At 41.8% G+C, this 20,162-nt stretch overlaps 1 protein-coding gene across 4 annotated transcripts in view; it reads left to right on the plus strand.

The window, feature by feature from the left end:
- Positions 1–19,369: 19,369 nt before the first annotated feature.
- The window catches only part of BNC2 (basonuclin 2), a 436,346-nt gene continuing 435,553 nt past the window's right edge, over positions 19,370–20,162 (plus strand). For 3 of the 4 annotated variants that reach the window (XM_039240935.1, XM_039240932.1, XM_039240934.1), the window contains exon 1: positions 19,370–19,435. In XM_039240935.1, coding sequence (XP_039096866.1) covers positions 19,433–19,435 — 3 coding nt within the window. In that variant the 5' untranslated portion in view covers positions 19,370–19,432. The remainder of the gene's footprint in view (positions 19,436–20,162) is intronic. The other variant, XM_039240933.1, reaches the window with a different exon arrangement.

Below are 20,162 nucleotides of genomic sequence, written 5' to 3' on the forward strand. Positions count from 1 at the left end.
TGTCTGGTCCATTGCCAAGATTCATTGATCTGTTTATTATGACTCTACCAGTACAATTTTAGTGGCAATTTAAAAAATGGTCTTAGGGTTTCATTTACAGAAGTCCACTGGTTCATTTATTAACCCACATTTGAGGGCTAACTTGCTGTACAATCTTACCAGCATTATTATGACAGTTGTTATAATACACCGCAGCCAGGGAGCAATATCCCAATTACACGTTCTATTGTTTCACTTGTGATATGAGAGCAATACAAACTGTTGATGATAATTATGTTGATTTTCAGCAGTTTGCAAATTAGTAAATTAGTACATTTAGAAATATAAATATACCCGAAGGCTAATATGTGTGTTGGGGCTAGTTAACAAGTATTTATTGAGTGCCTACAGTGTGTGTGGTGGACTATAACAGTCACAGTGTAGTGATACCAGCAATGGTGTACAACCAACAAGGAACCTGCCTGGCACAGGGTATAGTTTCTGCCAGATAAAAATGAAAGCACCTTACTAATTGACTTAATCTTTCCTAGTAACAAACAATCCTAAAACTTAATGGCACAAAACGCTTTGTGGGCTGTTCTTTGGCTATTTTCACCTGGGCTTAGTCATGCTAGAGGAGCATCCTGCTGAAGGGTCAGCTAGGTTGGAAGGGATAGCCTGGTTCACAATGAAGAGCAGTTAGTGCTGGCTGTGGGATGGGCACCTTATTCCTCTTCCAGGTGGCCTCTCATCCTCCAGCAGGCTTCAGCTTCCTTATGTGTTCTCAGGGTGATGATCCAAGAGAGTGAAAGAGGAAACTGCAAGGCTTCTGGAGACGGAGCTTCAGAAATTACATACCATCATTTCTGCCGTGTTCTATTGATCAAAGATACAAGTCCTGCACGGATTCGCAGCAGTGGAGAAACAGACTTGATGAAAGGAATGGCAAAGACACATTATAAAGGTGTATATAAACCAGGATGGGTGGGATCTATGCCATATGTTGTAATTTACCACACTGGCCTTGTAAAAATGAGGCTTTTACAAGGGCTATCTTTGCATTTCAAAACTTCTATTCTTTTGTTATGGATGACTGTACAAACACCGGGCTCTTGGGGCACCTGAGTGGCTGTCTGAGTTTAGCTCAGGTCATGATTCCTTGGTTCGTGAGTTTGAGCCCCACGTTAGGTTCTACATTGACAGTGTGGAGCCTGCTTGGGATTCTCTCACCCTCCCTCTCTCTCTCTCTCTGCCCCTCTTCCACTTGCATGCATTCTCTTGCTCTCTCTCAAAACAAAACAAGACAAAAAAAAAAAAAAAACCCACACAAAACACACACACACACACACAAACCAAAATCCAGCCCTTCTCATACCTGAAGTCCGTGTAAGTTCCTTTTCTTATGTTCAGTTTAATTTCTTCAAGTGCTGAAGAACTTGTATACATGATTTTGTATACATGAATTTTTCTTTTTTTATTGAGAGATAGAGAGTATGCAGGCAAGCAAGCACACGCAAGGGACAGATGGAAAAAGAGAGAAAGTCTTAAGAGGGTTCCATGCCCAGGACAGGACTCAATCTCACAACCATGAGATCATGACATGAGCCCAAATCAAGAGTTGGATGTTTAATCCACTGAGCCACCCAGACACTTCCATGATTTTTTCTTCAAAGCTTCAAATAGTTGGCCTCTATTTGAATTAATATTTAGTTTTAAAATAGCGTACTGCAATGTATTTTTCAAAAAATTGTTAAAAGGGTGGGTCTAACTGGCTCAGTTGGGAAACCTTGCGACTCTTGATCTTGGGGTAGTGAGTCTGAACCCCATGTTGGGTGTAGACATTACTTAAATAAACTTTAAAAAGCTTTTAAAAATTGCTAGAGGAAGACGATCACAGAACTCTGGAAACAAAGAGGAACTAATTAACCTTATGCTTCCCAATATTTAAGTCCAGTTATCTTTGGTTGCTTTTAAATTTATAAGCCAGGAAAGTGGGTGCCACCTGGGTGGCTCAGTTGCTTAAGTGTCTGACTCTTGAGTTGGGCTCAGGTCATGATCTCAGAGTTGTGAGTTCAAGACCGGCATTGGCTCTGCACTGTCAGAGCCTGCTTGGGATTCTGTCTCCCTACTCTCTCTCAAAATAAATAAAAATAAACTTAAAAAATTTTTTTTAATCTGGAAGGCACTTTCCTCTTTAAACTTTTAAAGAATCTTGTCCTGAAAACAATGGGTTCTAAAGTAATAGTATAGTGTTCTAGGAAATAAGGTGTTAAGTGTACAGCAATTTAGATGTGTTCCATATTTAGAATACATTTACTTATATTATTTTCTGTTACTGCACATTGTTTATATATTAGGATACCTGATTTGATTCACAGATCCTCAGGAAATAAGTCTTTGCAGAATAAAGTTGACCATGTAATTTCTCATTTAAATCATTTTCAGAATAGGTTATTCGTTTAATGATTCATAACGCAAAAGATGCAAAGTAATGTATTTAGTTGAAATGCTCCCTCTCACTCATTTCTCCCTCACTGGCAATTGGTGCTATCAATTTCCTGTGCATTATTCTAGAATATGTCATCCATATACATGTAAACATAGGGAGATTCTCTTTTTCCCTTACAGGGAATACTATATATGTATGGATAGGTAGCATACTATATGTGATGTTCTTCACCTTGCTTTTTCTCATTATATTTTATTCCATTTCAGTATTTCATTCTTTTATAGAGCTATATAATATTCAACAGTATAGCTATACCATACTTATTTAACCCGTACCCTACTGAATGAATGCTTACGCTGTTTCCTACCTTTTGTCATTCCAAACAAAGCTACAATGAATTACTAAGACGCTTTCCTCAAGTGAGAGTATATATAGGATTCCCTGGAAGTTTGAAAAATGTGTACATCTGTATTTTTTGATAAATATTGTTAAACTGCCTTCTGTAGCAGCTAAACCAATTTATTCTTCTATCAAAAGTGTGTGAAAAAGGGTGTCTGGCTGGCTCGGTTAGAAGAGCATGTGACTCTTGGTCTTGGAGTTGTGTGTTCGCCCCCACAATGTGTGTAGAGATTGCTGAAATAAACAAACTTTAAAACTAAGTGTGTAAATGTGCCTGTTCCCACACCCTTGGCAGATGTTATCAAATGGCTATTATAGACTTTAGTAATTATTATTATTACAACTTTCTTTTCTACTATGCCTTAAAGTCAACAAAATAATATATTCTGAGTTACGTGAACAACAGTGGGCTAGGTTTTACTATTCTAATTTTGCTGGTGATGATCTGGAAAATCAAGTGTCTGTCCTATATAACTTGTCTAGAGTTGTATAGCAAATAGGGATCAAAATCTGGTCTGGAAGCCAGGTTTTCTAGTAGCTCAATGAAGCAGCTGTAGTTTGCCAGACACTAACTTGTCCATTTATCCAGATGTATGGCACTAAAATAGCTTCATAGCTTGTAATTATTAAGCACTTGGAAAATAATATGGACTATAGAAGATAGCAGACCCAATCCTAGGCCAGATGGAAAAATCTAAAGTTTCCTTGAATTTATATCTATTCTTCTCCGGAAAAATCAGGAGTATGAAAGGTTTTATCACTTCTTGATACTGCCTCCGAAAGTAAGTGTAGGAGTTTAAAAGGCCTTGTTCACCACCTCCCCATCCAACACACACTCCACGCTCTCCACAGAGAAAAGGAAACCTGTATTAGCCAAGTTAGTGTCTGGCAAAATACCACAGACTAGGTGGCTTAAATAACAGACATTTATTTCTCAAAGTTCTGAAGGCTGGAAGTCCAAGATCAAGGTGCTGGCCAATTTGAATATTGGTGAGAGCTCTCTTCTTAGCTTGCAGATGGGCCACCTTTTCTGTCTCTTCAGACAGTGGGGAGAGAACGTCTCTTCTTTCCTCCTCTTTACATAAAATCGCTAATCCCATCAGGAGAGCCCCACCCTCCTGATCTATCTAACTCTAATAACCTCCCATGAGTTCCATCTACAAATACCATCATATTGAGGGTTAAGCCTTCAATATGAATTTTAGGACACAATTTAGTTCAAAGCAAAGCCTGTGATGAAATGATGAGGCTCCAGCTTCCCCATTTCAGCTCTGGAATTGGTGACAATTAGCAACCCCTACTTGTCCCAGACTTGAACAGAAACTAAAACCCACATCCTCTCAGTACTGGTCTCTCCAGTTGCTTTCTTGCCTTCTTTTATTCTCTATATTCACAAATATCTATTGAGCACCTATTGTGGGCCCTGCATTGTTTTCTAGGTGCCAGGAAGAGCACTGAACAAAGTCAAAGATCTACATTGATAGGTTTACATTCTCCTGGGGAGCGACAGACAGATAACCAACATTTAATGTTGAAAAGTAATGGAGCTAAGAGAAAGAAGAAAGTATGTCTAGGGAACAGAGAGACTGTTAAAGAGCCTGGTCTCCTTTCACTTACAAGGAACCCTCTTTCCTTTCTTTATTTGTAAACTCTGACTGCCTCATGACTTCCTAACTCATACAGTGTTTCAAGTTTTCAGCACTTCTGTACCTGTAGTACTTAAGAAAAAGAATACTAGCTGATATTGAGCTCTTCCTATGTGCTACACACTATGCTAAACCGTTTCTTTGGATTTATTCATTAATCCCCACAAAGCCTAACTCTATGAAGTAGGCATTATTACTGTCTCCATTTTTCAGATGAGGAGACTATAGCACAGAGAAGTTACGTCATCTGTTTTAGAGCACAGCATTTGACCACACTATTTAATAGTAAATGATCAAGTCAGGTTTTCAGGTAACATGTGTGCTTAATCAGAGTGCCCAACGCTCATTTATATGAACTTAGGGTAAAGTCTATTCCATTATTAAATTGAGATATAATTTACATGCCATAAAATTCACTCTTTTAAAGTGTACTATTTTATAGTTGTTGGTATATTCACCGGTTGTAAAGCCAACACCAATATCTGGTCCCAGAATATTTTCATCACACCAAAAAGAAATCATACTCATTAGTACTTAACCACCATGTCTCTCTTCCTCCAGTTCTTGGGAATTACTTCTATTTTCTGTCTCTATGGATTTGTCTATCCAGGAAAGATCATTCTCTGTCTCCTTCTCCCTCTCCCTTTCCATCAGCCCCTGTAGACTGCTCACACATGTGCTCATGCATATGCTCTCTCTCTAAAAAACAAAAAAACAAAAAACACCCAAAAATGTTAATTGGAAAAAAAAATTTTAGAATTTATATGTATTTTAATTAGTTTGATTTTAAAAAATTGGTAACAGATATAGATTCTAATTAATCTTTCATTCCTCTTTTCCTCATTTCAGTCCATTTTATACATTGCTGCCTGAATAATTTTCAACAGTAAATGTTGTTATGCCCGAATTGCGAGTCCCCAGAGCCCTCCAAGGAGCCGACACCGATGCAGGTACATAAGGGTCTTTATCACAAGCTCGAGCAAGGGCTCACTCATCTACTGGTGCAGCAGCAGCAAGGTGAAGCTCTGAACAATAGCGAGCAGGGTTTTTATGGGGTAACGGATGGGGTGTTACAGTGCACACGTTGTACGTATAGCATCATCACATAAGCACCAATCATAATTATACAGCACCCATGGTAACAGTTTTGACCATTCAGTATCTGTGAGGTGTCCATTACTTTTGGCGGGACCCAATCACGACCTTTGAGAATCCTTTGAAAATGACCAGTTATGAGGTGCGCTCAAAGGGCCTAGTGGGGTTTAGGCAAGTGATGAGTGATTGGCTATTTTGTACAAAGTAACTACCTGCAGTTCCCAGCCCTGACTCAGACCACAGGAATGTTACACATTTCTTTTGATTGGCTGATCCGAGGGTGGTCCCAGGGTGGCTTCAACTGAAGCTTTTCCTGGAACTGGGGCTACTGTGCAGCCTGAGGTTGCTCTTAATGGAGGACTTAATTTCAGGCTCCTCAATGTGATCATGTCATTTCCTAGCTCAAAAGCTTCCATAGCTCCTTATTACGAACCAACTAAATACAATATTTTCTGTAATCAGACCTTTTATTTTTTTGAGTGAAGAAAAAGGTAAGAAATTACATTTAATAATGTACAAAGAACTAGAACACAAACATATATAAGCAAACACACAAACAAGAGAAGCAAATCTTTTACAACAAGTTCCCATCCTTACAGCATACAATGTATTCTGATATTTTGGAATTTTTTTTAAAAACTATGTAATGAGAGTCACTAAACTGATTTTCAAAACTAAGTTTGGAAAACATCATTCTACAACATGGCCAACCATGGTAAGGTTCTTCAGAGTACAGAAAAACTTACTCCAGTGATTTTGAAACCTAGTTGCACATTAAAATCACTTGGAGAGGAGCGCGTGGGGTGGCTCCCGTTAGTTACACATCTGACTTCGGCTCAGGTCATGACCTCGTGGTTTGTGGGTTTGAGCCCCACCTCAGGCTCTGTGCTGACAGCTAGCTCGGAACCTGGAGCCTGTCTTTGGATTCTGTGTCTCTCTCTTTCTCTGAACCTTCCCTGCTCATGCTATCTCTCTCTCTCTCTCAATAATAAATAAAACATTAAAAATTTTTTAAAAAAATCATTTGGAGAACTGGTGGGGGTGGGGGGTTAGGTGACAGAAGCAAGCTAATCTAGAGCTCTACTCTTAAAAATTCTCATTCATAAGTTCTAGGAAGGAGCCCAGAAATCTGTGTTTTTATTAAAAGCTTCCCAATTAATTCAATAGTTGTTAATTCAGGGCCAGGTTTGAGATCCACTGTTCTTACGATATACTACTTGCCCTTTCCCCCGTCGGAAACAAATATTTCTTGCTTCTTACACACTCTTTCTTTGCACATTCGTTTTCCTCCACCTGAAATTTGTGCCCTCTGCTTATTGGAATCTTTTCAGTTCTATTTCAAATACTATACAAATACCTAGTTATTTCTCCAACCAGAAGGGTCTCCCTAGACTTCCTATGGGTCTTCAGTAGGGTTTTGTTGATGGCACTTTTTTTGCCCCACCTCACTGTGCTTATCTTCCTACTACACTGGGGGCAACTACGTTTTAATTGCCCCTCAGCGGGAGTACAATGGCCTACTCAAACTCAGGATTTGATAAACTGCCTTGAACTGGTGTGGAAATGAAGCCTTTCATTGTGGGAGAATATGTTACTTAATAGAGAGTTTAAGCTACTTAATAAAGAGTTTAAATAACTTCAAACTTTGCTATATTTTAATGTGATATTATGGGCCTAAATAGGCGAATATTTAGCCTTTGTGCATGTGATATTCATGCAAGCTAGCCTTTCCTCAACATTCTGTTTATCACAGTACTCCACAGGAAGACACATTGACCAGATCTAAATGCTCAAAGCCAAAACCGAGGAAAACTCTCCCCAACTTATTGAGTGTTAGGCTTCTCTAAGAGCTCCCAGTCTTTGTGACTGGAGGTTTCCAGGTCAGGTCTCTGAGCTTTAAGCAAATGAAATACCCTAAGCATTTTGTTCCCAACAGATTTGGCTGTGTGTGTTTAGAGCACCATTACAGTATTATGTTTTCCATTTTGCATGGGTATAAATTAAAGTACAGAGAAGATTTGATTAGCTTGAGATCCCAGAGTGACTGGCAATGATGGGAATAAAGGCTTGCTCCCCAGATTCCTGGCCCAGTTCACTCCGTACCAAACCACAGGTATGCCGCCTTTTTGCTGATGAGGCCACACAATGTTCCTTGGAGGGGATACCCACTAGCTCTGGGAGGATGAAGGCACACAGGGAGGCTTTGAGAGAGCCATTTAGAGAGTCAGACTAAGGGCCAACAGTAACGGAAGTTTGAGTGAGCATTTCTGAATATGGTTTAGAAAACATGTGGTGAGCAAATACTTAATGGGGTTTGGGGATATTTATTTTCAATATCAAGCCGCTTTGCATTTATGGGTAATATCTAGCCTTGCATGTCCATCTTTTACTCTGAGTATAATGCAAATGAAATAATACCAATATAATGTTTTTAAAAGGAAGCCATCATTTGAATCCTTGGGAAACACTGGGAATTTAAAATGACACCAATGACAAAGCAAAGGCGGTAATGGGGATCCAGCTGTGGAACTTGGTATCAGCATGTGCCGGGATTAGAAACTCTAGCCTCTAGATAAAGTCTTAGAAGGAAAATCACTGAGGATTTCTACCATGCACCCAAGGGCCTATGCCCCCTGCCTTCCCTTGCTCCAATCAGATAGTGGATTCTCTGGCTGGTGAACTTCATCTCATCTAGAACAACAGACAGCTTTGGGTTTTTTCTTATGGTAATGCTTTTGACTGAATACTTGAGTTCTCTCTGCCTAGCCTCTCCTACTTCAAGCCTGTTTTCCCTTCCCACTATTTCCTTTCCCTAAGGACACACCAACCACATAACCTTCTTTAAATTCCTTTCTCGCCCTTTTCCCCTGCCTCAGGGCCTGTGCTTAGGAGGAACTTCCCACTGATCTTTACAAGGTTTATCACTGTCCTAATCTTAGCAGAATATCACCTGGTCAGAGAAGTGTCTTTGACTATCCAAGGTAAAGCATATAATCACAGTTATCCACCACCACCAACCCACTCCTAGTCTTTCTGGATAACAACACCTATTTCATTGTCATGAAAGCATTTGTCACCATTTGAACTCTCATCTGTTAACTTGTTCGTTGTCTCTCTGCCACTAGATAGTAAGCTCAGGGAGACTACAGGTCTTTTCTAATTCTGGTCAGGGCTTCATCCTCAGCACCAAGAGCAGTGCCTGGCATCTAGTAAGTGCTAAATATATATGTGTTGAGTAAATGAAATACCCATCAATGATGTCATGGGGGAAATGCCTCTTTAACCTATGGACTGCTCTAAGAAATTGCCTAATAATGATCTTTGGAATGACTTCAGCAAGTGCATTATATGATATTCCCCAAATGTCAGCTGGCTGTTTAGTAAAAGTAAATATTAGCCAGGTTTCACAGTTCACCCAGGAAGATGAACTCAGAGTTTGCATAAGCAGTGCAGTCAGCTTCCTATTGGACAATCTTTTACACACTGGTAGTAAAAGTATGAAGGGCAGGTATACTAGGCTTTAAGGAGTAGCTGTGCCCTTATATGCTGTGCCTGCTGCAGGCAGCAGAAGAGCTCTGATGAAAAGCAGAGGAAATTACAGTTGTCGGGTCTTGTGGTCACAAAGGCATGTGTTGCATATGCAAGGTCATCATGGGATAATTCAGAGTGTAACTTGCACACATTCTGCTGCTGAAAGAGAGATTTTTTTTTTCCTACCACATCCGACACATGGTTTGCCAGAGGAAGGGCACGAGATCAGCAGCGCTGATGAGCTGGCTTGGTGTGTTTAGGCCACAACTCTACTAAACCAATGACTCCCTTCTGACTCCTCCAAGAGAGCCAAAGGAATTTATTCATTACCAAGTGTGAATAGCAATCACACAAAGCCACCAGATTGCTTTTGCCTGCTATATCAGAAGGCACTTCTCAAAAAAAAAAAAAAAATCTTTAATCACATTGTCAATGCCTACTGCACTAAAATCTTTGAGAGAGAAGAATGTTAACCACTTTTCAGCTACAGACACATACAAGTTTTATTTCTCCATTATAAGTATAGAAATAAAATAGGACTGTAATATAAAGCTACATTTGGAAAAGCACACGGTACACTTAACTATGTGTAAAGTAGATGGAAGGCCATATAAATGCTCAGTCCTGTTTCCAGGCTGGCATTCACATTAATGCTATGGAAATAAGTGATTGAGACTTCCCCAAAGTTGTTGGTGGTATAAGAGTCAGAGAATATGAGACCATATGGTCATTTAGTACATAGGCCCGCTAGTGGACAAAGCATTGAAATGGGAATTGGTGGCTTGTGCTATAATTCTGAGTTTTCTACTTTTGTAGAAAGGTGTTGTGGCCTTTGCAAAGTTATTTAATCTTTCTGAGCTTTAACTTCTTTATCTGTAAAATGTGAATAACTACCTCAGAGGGGTGTTGATAAAAAGAAGTGAGATAATCTGGGTAAAATGCTTGATAGATATTCAGTTAGTGTTACTTCCTATTTTCTGGTCCCCAGGAGATGCAGTAACTCAGCTGAAGGTAAATAGGGCCATCTCTAGGTAAACTATGTTTTAAGCTCAAACTTCAGCCTTTTTACACCTGGCCTAATGCCCTATAGCATTTCAACCACTTCAACTTTATCAAAATGGCCATCAGTCTCATACTTGTTGACTTGATGGACTTCTTTGTAAATTACTGCCTGTGAGTTTTGTTTGGCTACAAAATCAAACTCAGAAGGTATTTAACTTTGGTTGGTAATTTGGGTAGAGATTTAGTACATGGAACGAGACCCTTGCATTCTTTTAGGCTAGATAAGTTGAGTCATAGTTTTATATAAATGAATAGTATTAGCCCAGCAAAATAATAAATGTTTTTGCTTACATAAGGCACATTAGAAGATAAATAGCTTATGACATTTTAGTCATAGGTGTAGAATAAGAATGAAGGCCTTAAAATTTAATCAGGTACATTTTTAAAGCATTCTCAGGGCAAGCGCTAAACAATTATACATGAATGGAGGAAGAAGTATGTGGTACATAAATGAGATACATATTTTCTTTGTAGGAGAGAGGTGACTTGGCCATACAAGCACAGAAAGCACAGGAGATGAGCAAAGATATGTAAGGGGCGGGGGTTCTGTTTGACAAATTACATGGCAATTATCCACATAACTCAGAAGAAATGAGGCTTTAACAAAAAGCCTTCCTACTTTAGCAGCTGACACACTACATGAGTAAAGCAACAAGTGAATACATCAAAATAGTATGCAATCATAATAAAGCAAATGGGGGATGTCTGGGTGGTTCAGTCGGTTAAGTGTCTTACTTCAGCTCAGGTCATGATCTCATAGCTCATGAGTTCAAGCCCCATGTCAGGCTCTGTGCTGACAGCTCAGAGCCTGGAGCAGGTGTCAGCTTCTGTGTCTCCCTCTCTCTCTCTGCTCCTTCCCCACTCACACCTTCTCTCTCTCTCTTTCAAAAATAATATAAACATTAAAAACAATTTTTTAAAACAAACAAAGTGGCCAAGCCCTAATGTCCAGATAATCAGACAAGAGTGGAGTCAAAACTTATCAAAAGCACATGTAAAGTTAGAATCTGTGATAAGAGAGCTTTAATTCCTATAGAAATATGCTTTTCATCTGAAATTATTTCAGTCTAAGATGTTTTCATAAATTACTTCATTAAACACTTTCCTTTATTTATGTGCCTGTCACTCTACCAGGGATGGTGGGGGGGTTGCAAAATGTGTAATCAATAGGGTTTTTGCCCTCAAAGAGCTTACTTTCTCATTAAGGAGAGAAGATAGACATATGTAAAACAACCATTAATACACAACAGCATGCAATCAGGTGAGGAATCAGTAATCCATTTATAGTATAAATGCTGTAGAGGTTCAGAGGAGGAAGAAAGCCACAAAAATAAAGGAAGGTTCCATGAAGGATATGGCATTTGATCAAATCCTTGAAAGATGGGTAGGTAGTATTTAAGGACTAGAAGATAAACCTGAGACACAATCTTCACTTTAACACTTACATGTTGTATGTCCTTAGGTAAGATATTTAAAGCTTCTAAGCCTCTTTCTCATCCATAGAGTAGGAAGGATAATGTTTAACTCTACAGTGTATTGGGAAGATTCCATAAATATGTAAAGAAAATGATAAAGAACCTAACACACGGTAGATGCTTAGTAAATTTTAACTATAATCATAAATGACCTTACTGTAGTTGCGCCTCTTTTTCTGAACAATTTCAAATGAACTTTGGTGGAAGCAGATTGGCACAGATATGAGTAAGAGGAAGGTATGCATCCAGTTAGAAAGTTAGAAGATGGGGCGCCTGGGTGGCTCAGTCAGTTAATCATCCAGCTTCAGCTCAGGTCATGATCTCACGGCTCGTGGGTTTGAGCCCTGTGTCGGGCTCTGTGCTGACAGCTCAGAGCCTGGAGCCTGTTTCAGATTCTGTGTTTCCCTCTCTCTCTGACTCTCCCCTGCTCATGCTCTCTCTCTCTCTCTCTCTCTCTCTCTCTCGCTCGGTCTCTCTCTCTCTCAAAATAAATAAATAAACTCAAAGAAAATAGACTTGAAAAAGCTAAAATCTGGCAGCAAATGGATTAGAATGAGAGTGAAGGGTGGACATAAGGAATATAAATAAAAAATTGTTGCACTTGTTAACTTGAAAGAGTGATGTTCATATGAATGAAGCAGGAATGGAAAAACATGAGGTGTAAACAGAAGGAACTTCTATGTGATCTAGTAAATGAGCTGATTTGGGAAATGAAGGTGGGAAAAAATGATTCAAAGATGAATACAAGGTTTGCCCTTGAGTGAATGAAAGAACAACAAAGACAGAAAAAGGAGGGGTTGTTGATGGTTTCAGTGTCAGATTAAGTTTGAGGTGAAGACAAATTATTTGTTAAGCATTCAACTTACAAGATACGTATAGTCAATAGAAGAAAAGGGAGTAGAACTGGGGGGAAATAGAAATGCTTATAAAGCTCATGTTGCCATTGGGATGGTTCAGACATCAAAGATGACCACAATAAAGACAAGAGAAAGGCTGGGAGGTTTGACCCTTTGGGCAACTCCCATGTTGTATGTGAGGAGGACTGAGTGTGAAGCAGTGGGAAGAGGCTAGGATGAAGGAGAATGTGAAAGAAACCACAAGAGGGGAGAGTTCTGGAAAGCAGTTGACCAACAACACTAAATGCATCTGAGAGTCAAAGAGAATGAAGACTGGGATAAATACTTGTGGGGTATTTATTCACAAAACGATTGATGGATAACTATAAAATAATGTGGAATTAAAATTTTTTTAATGTTTACTTATTTTTGAGAGAGAAAGAGAGACTGTGTGTGGGGGGGGAGGGGGGAGGGAGGGGGGGGGAGGGAGAGAGAGAGACAGAATCTGAAGCGGGGTCCAGACTCTGAGCTGTCAGCACAGAGCCTGACACGGAGCTCGAACCCAATAACCATGAGATCGTGACCTGAGCCAAAGTTGGATGCTAAACCAACTGAGCCACCCAGCTGCCCCCAAATAATGCAAAATTTAAAAGGTATTCTAAGGAGGAACAATTTTAAAATATATGGCAAATATAGATCTTGTGTTTTTAAATTCCTGACAGATTCTAATCTTTGGATTCAGGAATAAGAACTGAAGTTCCTGAGATTTCCCCAATTCATAAGTTATTCTGCATTTATGTAACACTGCACTTATATATTATTAAATAATAATAGTGACAAACAGTGAATCCTTTTTCTGTTATATGGTTACAAGCTTTCTGTAAAAAATAATAATCAGTGCATGGCTTATTAGTATTATGGACTAATATACTGGTAAGAAGGTTATCTATTTAAATAACATGTAAAATTAATTCAACCTGATAAGGACATTTAATAATGGAAAACAGTAAAAAAAAAAAAAAAAAAAAAGAAACATCAACAAACATAAATCCCAAGCAAAATACATTAAAAACTGCAAGATCAAACAAATTACAAATTACATTAAAATTAAATTTTAAAACTTAGAATACATTAATTGCCTTACCTGATAGTCTTTATCTTTGTTTCATGATTAAGCTCATACTCACAGAAAAATTTCTTTAATTTTGTGCTCACATTGGTCAAATTGTTAATTGTGAGTCTGAAAGCATCCTCAAATTGAGTATTAGCATATATGCAGTTCCACATAAACTCATTTTTTAAGGGTAAAAGTATTTTTGTCTCCCTTAATTTTGCTTTTGACACTGAAACTGAGTAGCTTTTTTTAAGTTCAGATTTTTCATCCCCAATAACATTTATATTCCCTTCTCTTTGCACTTCTTAGGTTAAAGAATATACAAAAAAGCTGAAGTTCACTGTGAATATATTGGGCAGTAGCTGATAAACATAACATTCAAAATCTCCTATCAAGATTAACAGCACTGCACAAAATCAGAAGTTGAAATTTTTAAATTTAAGGGCCTTTTTGGTTTCTAAAACATTTCTTGGAACAAAATTCATAGGATCTGTATAGAATATACTATGCAAATAAACTTACATACACTTAATTTGCAAGAACAATGAGTCATTAGCAGCAGACAGGGCCATGGACACACACTTATAATGCAGCCACAACTACAAACAAATTAACTGATTAGATGGTGACCATTTCTTGAAGGGTCACCAGTTCACTTTCAACTTGTATGTCAGGATTTCCTGCTTTTGCATTCATTTGAACTAGTTATATCTCTATAATGATTGTTATGTTTTAATTCTTACAGAAGAATTGTAATACTTTACCCATTTTACTGACTTTTTGACAGATTTTTCTCAGAATGTAGAAAAAATATATAAATTTGATAGAAAATGCCAGCAAGGAACTCCTGCACAAAAGCATGACACAGACATGCTATTTTTATTTTGGAAGCTGTAAGCTGCAAGTAATAGAAAAGCGATGTTAAAGCAGCCTAAATGATGAAGGGATTAATTATAACACATCTCAAGGAGTTCTAAGCTACCTGGCGTTGGTTAATTTAGCAAATAAAAAACAACATCAAGAGCTCACGTGCTTGCCACCTCCCTACCTTGTCATCCCTGGTGTGTGTACTCCCACCGCGTCACAAGTCGGATGCAGCTGTTTCAGGGGCCACGTTCTCACATACTGACATTCAAAGCAGAATGGGGACAGTTTATTTCTTGCCAGTCTTTCTGTTTTAGTGAATAAAAGATCCTATCTCCAAGCCCCTCAAGACTTCCGTTCATTCTTCATTAGTCAGAACTAAGTAACATGCCTGTCCTTAAACCAATCATAGCAGAGGACACAGGGCAAGGATAATCAGTTCAGTACCGTCTAGTCTAACTTGAGACATGGAAGAAGGGAAAATAGCTATTGTGCAGCTATTCTGCTATTCTCCAACTGTTTGGTCTCATGTCCTTTTTTTTTTTTAAGTTTTTTATTTATTTTGAGAGAGAGTGGGGAAAGGGCAGGGAGAGAGGGAGAAGGGAGAGAGAGAATCCCAAGCAGTTTCCGTGCTGTCAGCGCAGTGCCGAATGCAAGGCCTAAACTCAGGAACCGTGAGATCATGACCTGAGCAGAAATTGAGAGTCAGTCACTTAACTGACTGAACCAGTCAGGTGTCCCCTGGTCTCATGACCTCTTAAATTATTGAGGACTGCAAGGAAATTTGGTTTATGTGAGCAATGGGTAATTGTATCACAAATTTAAAATTCCGAAAATTGTTATTAATTTAATTAAAATAATAGGCCGATCATTTGTTTCTATGCTGTGGTAGGTGGAATGAAGGTTCCTCATAATGGTGCACATCCTAAGCTCAGGTACCTGTGAATATGTTCAGATATGACTAACTTGATGTTGACATGGATCTTAGGATGGGTCTTGAGATGGGCAGGCTATGCTGGATTATCCAAATGGGCCCAATATAATCACAAGGGTAGCTATAAGTGAAAGAAGGAGGCTGAGTGAGCAGATAAGAAAGACACGTCTAGCTAACAGAGGCTTTAGAGATGTAATGGTACCAGGGACCAAGGAATGTGGGTGGCCTCAACTAGAAGCCGGACAAGGTAAGGGAAAGGATTCTCCCCTTTGGTCTCCAGAAAGGAAAACAGGCATGCAGACACCTTGATTTCAGCTTAATGAAACCCATTTCAGACTTCTGACCTCTAGAATTATAAATTTGTGTTGTTTGAAGCCACTAAATTTGTGGTAATTTGTTACAGCAGCAGTAGGAAATGAATACATACCCATGTTTGAAAATGAAAATAACTGTTTTCCAGAACAAAAAATGAGAAGAGTGGCACTGATTTACATTTTTTTGGCAAATCTCTTCAATGTCTGATATAACAAGATGGGTAGATTTTTTGTTTCTGCATCTGCATTCAATTCGTTGGATATCACACATCACGTTGCCTTTGGGAAATTCTGTACATTTGACAATGTGAATGAGAAAGCAAAGAATCGCTCAGTATATAACAAAAATAGTTTTGACCCCGTGGCCCTTCTAAAAGGGTCTTGGAGACCCCAGGGTTGCCCCACACCAGACTTTGAAGATCCTTGGTACCGGAAGTCAACAGTTTTTACTCCACCCCCAAGAGAACAGATATGGCACTTTTCCCCCCTTGTATTTCTAGAGTGAACTTGTCTGGCCCTAAGGTCATCATCAATACAGTGTAATGATTGTGACATTTTTTCCTTAATTCAAACAATATTTCTAAGAGCTTATTTTGTGCCTGGCACTGTTATACGGACCAACGCTATGTAAGCCAACAAGGTCAATGCAGCTCTTGCACTCACGGAACTCACGTTTTAGTTGCAGGAAAATAATAAGCACACAAACAAGACAATTTCAGGTACTTCTAAGGCACATAAAGAAAATAAGTATGGGAGAAAGTGTGAGGGGTGTTTCAGGAAGACAGCAAAGAGCTAGTTTAATTAGAATCTAAACAGGTAAAGTGAGAGCTGAGATGTGACGGATGTGAAGGAACCACTGGAAAACGCAGGAGAATATTCCAAGTGGAGAGCATAGCAGGGCAAAGAGCAGGAAAGAGCTTGGCAAGGTGGACAGAGCCAGTGTGACTTTCGTGTGGTCAGGAGAGGATTAAAAACCGGAAGAGAACAGCTGAAAAGCCCAGCACGTGTGGATCATTAAAGTCTTGCAGGACACAAAAGAGAGTTAAGGTTGTATTCCAATTGCCATACAAACGCACTGTAGGAAATAAGAGGCTGTGGAGTTCTCTGTATCTTTGCTTCTGTAAATTCTTCCACCTTCTCCAAGGGCTGCTGTTTCAGCCCAACACATCTTTAAAATGAGGACTCTCTAGAAAAGCACTGGATCCCAAATAGACACATCTTGCCTCATAAATTGTTTGTATGCTAACATCAAAAACAGACAGATCTGGAACCAATCAGGGGAATGTAAATTACAGGTTACTTGATGTAGAATAACTTCTGCTGTTGGCCAGTGTAGGTGCACAGCCAAAAATGCAGTGTGAATACGATTGTTTGGCAATTGCTGGTCTGTCAGTTGTCCAAAGCGGTAAGTGTGTGAATGGATTTGTATGGGTAATGACTCTGAAATTAGCAACTCGCTTTTCTCCTCTCTCCATGATACAGGAAAACACATTGGAACTTGGCTCATTTCTGGAGAATTCTTGTTGATGATCCTCAGTTGCTCAGAATGCACATTTGGTCGTCATTATCCCTTGTGTAATCAGTTTCTACAAACTATAGGATGATGTTACAGTGATGTTTACAGAATAAGGGAACATGCTCCACACCTTAATCAAATCATTTAAAGATGAGCCTTCTTAGAGAACATGCATTTATATATATGCGTAGTCATTAGATAGTCTTTACTTTGATTTATGCTCTAGAGAAGTAATCTGTCTCCCACTAGAAACCTCTAGATGAACCATGTGCCTAGAATTCTAGAAGGTATTTACTATAAATAATATAGTAGAAGATTTACCAGACAGACCTTTCCACAACAAGATGATGCAGAGAATTATACAAATACAGAAACGAGTTGAAATCTGCTCTCCAAGGGCCTAAAAACGGTCAGAAATTTGGACCTCATCAAGCCACTGAACTGCAGGTGCGGAGCCGCACTGATAAAAAGCACGATCCACGTGAATAATAAGCCTAATCACATTTTTTCAGAACAGCTGTGGCTACTTGGGCCATAGTCTCTCACCATGCCTCCCAAATATTCTTTTCAATTATTGTGAAAATTTATATTAAACCGAAGACCAGACTGTGCATCGAAGAAACTAGAAGTATGTAATTCCACGGCTACGTATTTTCAAAGGAATTACGTTCTGACCTCTGGACGCAAGGAAGCAGTTTCTCTGCCCCTCTACTTCGGGGAAGGCAGAAAGGAAGGAGGGATGATTCAAACCTGTTCCGCCACAAGTCCTCGACGATGCCGATTTCTAGTGAGTGCTCAGGGAATATGCCCGAAACCTGTGCCTTCCTTCCATGTCAGATAAGCAGAAAGTTTGCTCTAGCTATGATCAATCTGCACAACACGGGGATTGTTTTTTGGCATAAAATGTACCTTAGAAAGCGGAGGGTGATTCAACTCGCCCCCACCCCCACTCTTGCGGCCGGCCGGGGAGGGTGCTTTGCCCGCATTGAAGAAACGCCCTTCAGCTGCAGGCGTGTGCGTTTTTGCGTCTCCGGGGCAGGGCGACGCGGGTCGGCCGAGTGTCACCCACATATGTGGCTGGTCTTGCGTCGCGGAGGCGGCGGTCCCCTCCCTCTCCCCGGGCCGTCTCCAGCCCGAGGCCCAGACCAGGGGAAGGGGAAGGAAGCCCTCGCCGCAAGCCGACGTCTGGGCCGGCACGAAACACGCCGCCACCAGGAACTTTCCCCCCGTGGCTGCGCGCAACTTTTCTGCCTTGTCGGCCGGCACGTTCTGTCCCGAGTTTGTGTCCCCTGGGTTTTCCTCCGCTTCCCTCACCTTCCGTCCAGCGGCGCGCGGAGGACCTGGGCTGACGGGGGCGGGGGGCGCCGGGGCCGCCTCGGCGGAAGAGAAAAAGGGGAAGGGGGAAAGGAGAGGGGGCGGCGGCGGCGGCGGCGGTGCGGGAGGAGGAACTGGTCAGAGGGGACACCGACCGGCGAGCGCCCGAAAAGGAAAGCGACGCCACGGCTTGCTGCAGTCGGAATAAAGTTCGCGCCCTTTCCTCGGGGTTTCTGTCTTTGACAGCTGGGCGCCGGCAGCCACCTCCACCTCCACGCCCGCACCCCCCGGGGGGCGCCAAAGTTGTTTTTCCATCCCCGCAAGGAGCCGGGCGAACAGTTACAGGGAAGGGGGGGGGAGGCGAAATATACATCCTCCCTCACGAAACCCCTAGAATCTGAGGACAAACAACAGCAAAACTAACCCACTTCTATTTTGCAAAAGGGAAGCAACATTGTAGTCACGACAGTTTTGCAGAGAGGAGAAACTTGTGGGGCTTGCAAACCCGCCCCAGGTCACCTCGCCCGCCGATCTCTCCCCCGCCCCCCGCAGCAGCAGCAGCAGCCCCCTCCTGGGACAGTCCGTTCCTTTTTTTTTTTTTTTTTTTTTTTGTCCCGAGGAGCCGGGGGAACTCTGCAGGCTCCGACTTGGAGAGCGAGGGCGACCCTGGGCGCGTGTGTAAATCAGTCACCTGAGCGCAGAGGGGCCGCGGCGAGGGCGCGCGCGGGCGGGCGGGCGGGGAGAGGCGGAGGCGGCGAGAGCGGCGGCCCGGAGGAAATCGGGAGGGGGAGGGAAAGAAAGGCCGAGACAGAAGGAGCGAGAGGCGGCCGAGGGGCTGGTCCAGGCGCGGCCGCTAAGAGGAGACCAAGAGGCGGGGGCTGCACTTGACAACCAGCATGCCGAGATGGTAAGAAGTTTCCACCCTCCTTTCCTTTTTATTCTAGACTTCGTCAGACGCGAGCCCCGCGCCCGCGCGCCCCCGGGGCCGCCCGGGGGCCGTGTTTTCCTCAGGTCCCGCGGCTGGAGGTGGAGGGGGGCGGGCGGGGAGAGCCCCAGCCCGACCTGGCCCCTGCCGCGCTCCCGAAATTTCCCCTCAACTTGGCCCAAGTTTGTGAGGAGAGCTGCGGGGTGGGAGGGGTGTGTGTGGTGTGTGTGTGTGTGTGTGTGTGTGTGTGTAAGGAGAGAGCGAGGGGCTCGGAAGTTCGCCCCCTCTCGCGGCGGGCGAGGAAAGGTGAGCGGCCGGCGAGCGAGAGAGGCTCCAGGGAGTTGGGACGGACTGGGGCGGACGGGGTGGAGGGGAGGCGCGGGATGAATGGAGCGCTGGAGGGAGTTCGGGGCGGAGAGGGAAGCGTTTTGGACAACGGTAACTTTTAAAACTTGCCCGCGAGTGAGGGCCGGGCGGCTGGGCGTGGGCGCCGGGGCGCGCTGGTGCGCCGCGCCGCGAGGACGCGGCCGCCGGGTCCCGGCACCTTGGCGTTTCCCCTCCCCTCGCCCCGGCCTTCGGGAACCCTCTCTTTGTACGTGAAGACGACGTAGGAAGGTGCTCCTGGAGGCTTTCTGAGGAATGTGCGTAACGTGGGGCAGGAAAATAAACCCGAGACAGATCTGTGAGGTGCAGTTTTCAAGGAGCCCAT

The sequence above is a fragment of the Hyaena hyaena genome, unplaced genomic scaffold, assembly GCF_003009895.1.
Source record: "Hyaena hyaena isolate Hyena2069 unplaced genomic scaffold, ASM300989v1 scaffold_185, whole genome shotgun sequence".
NCBI lineage: Eukaryota > Metazoa > Chordata > Mammalia > Carnivora > Hyaenidae > Hyaena > Hyaena hyaena.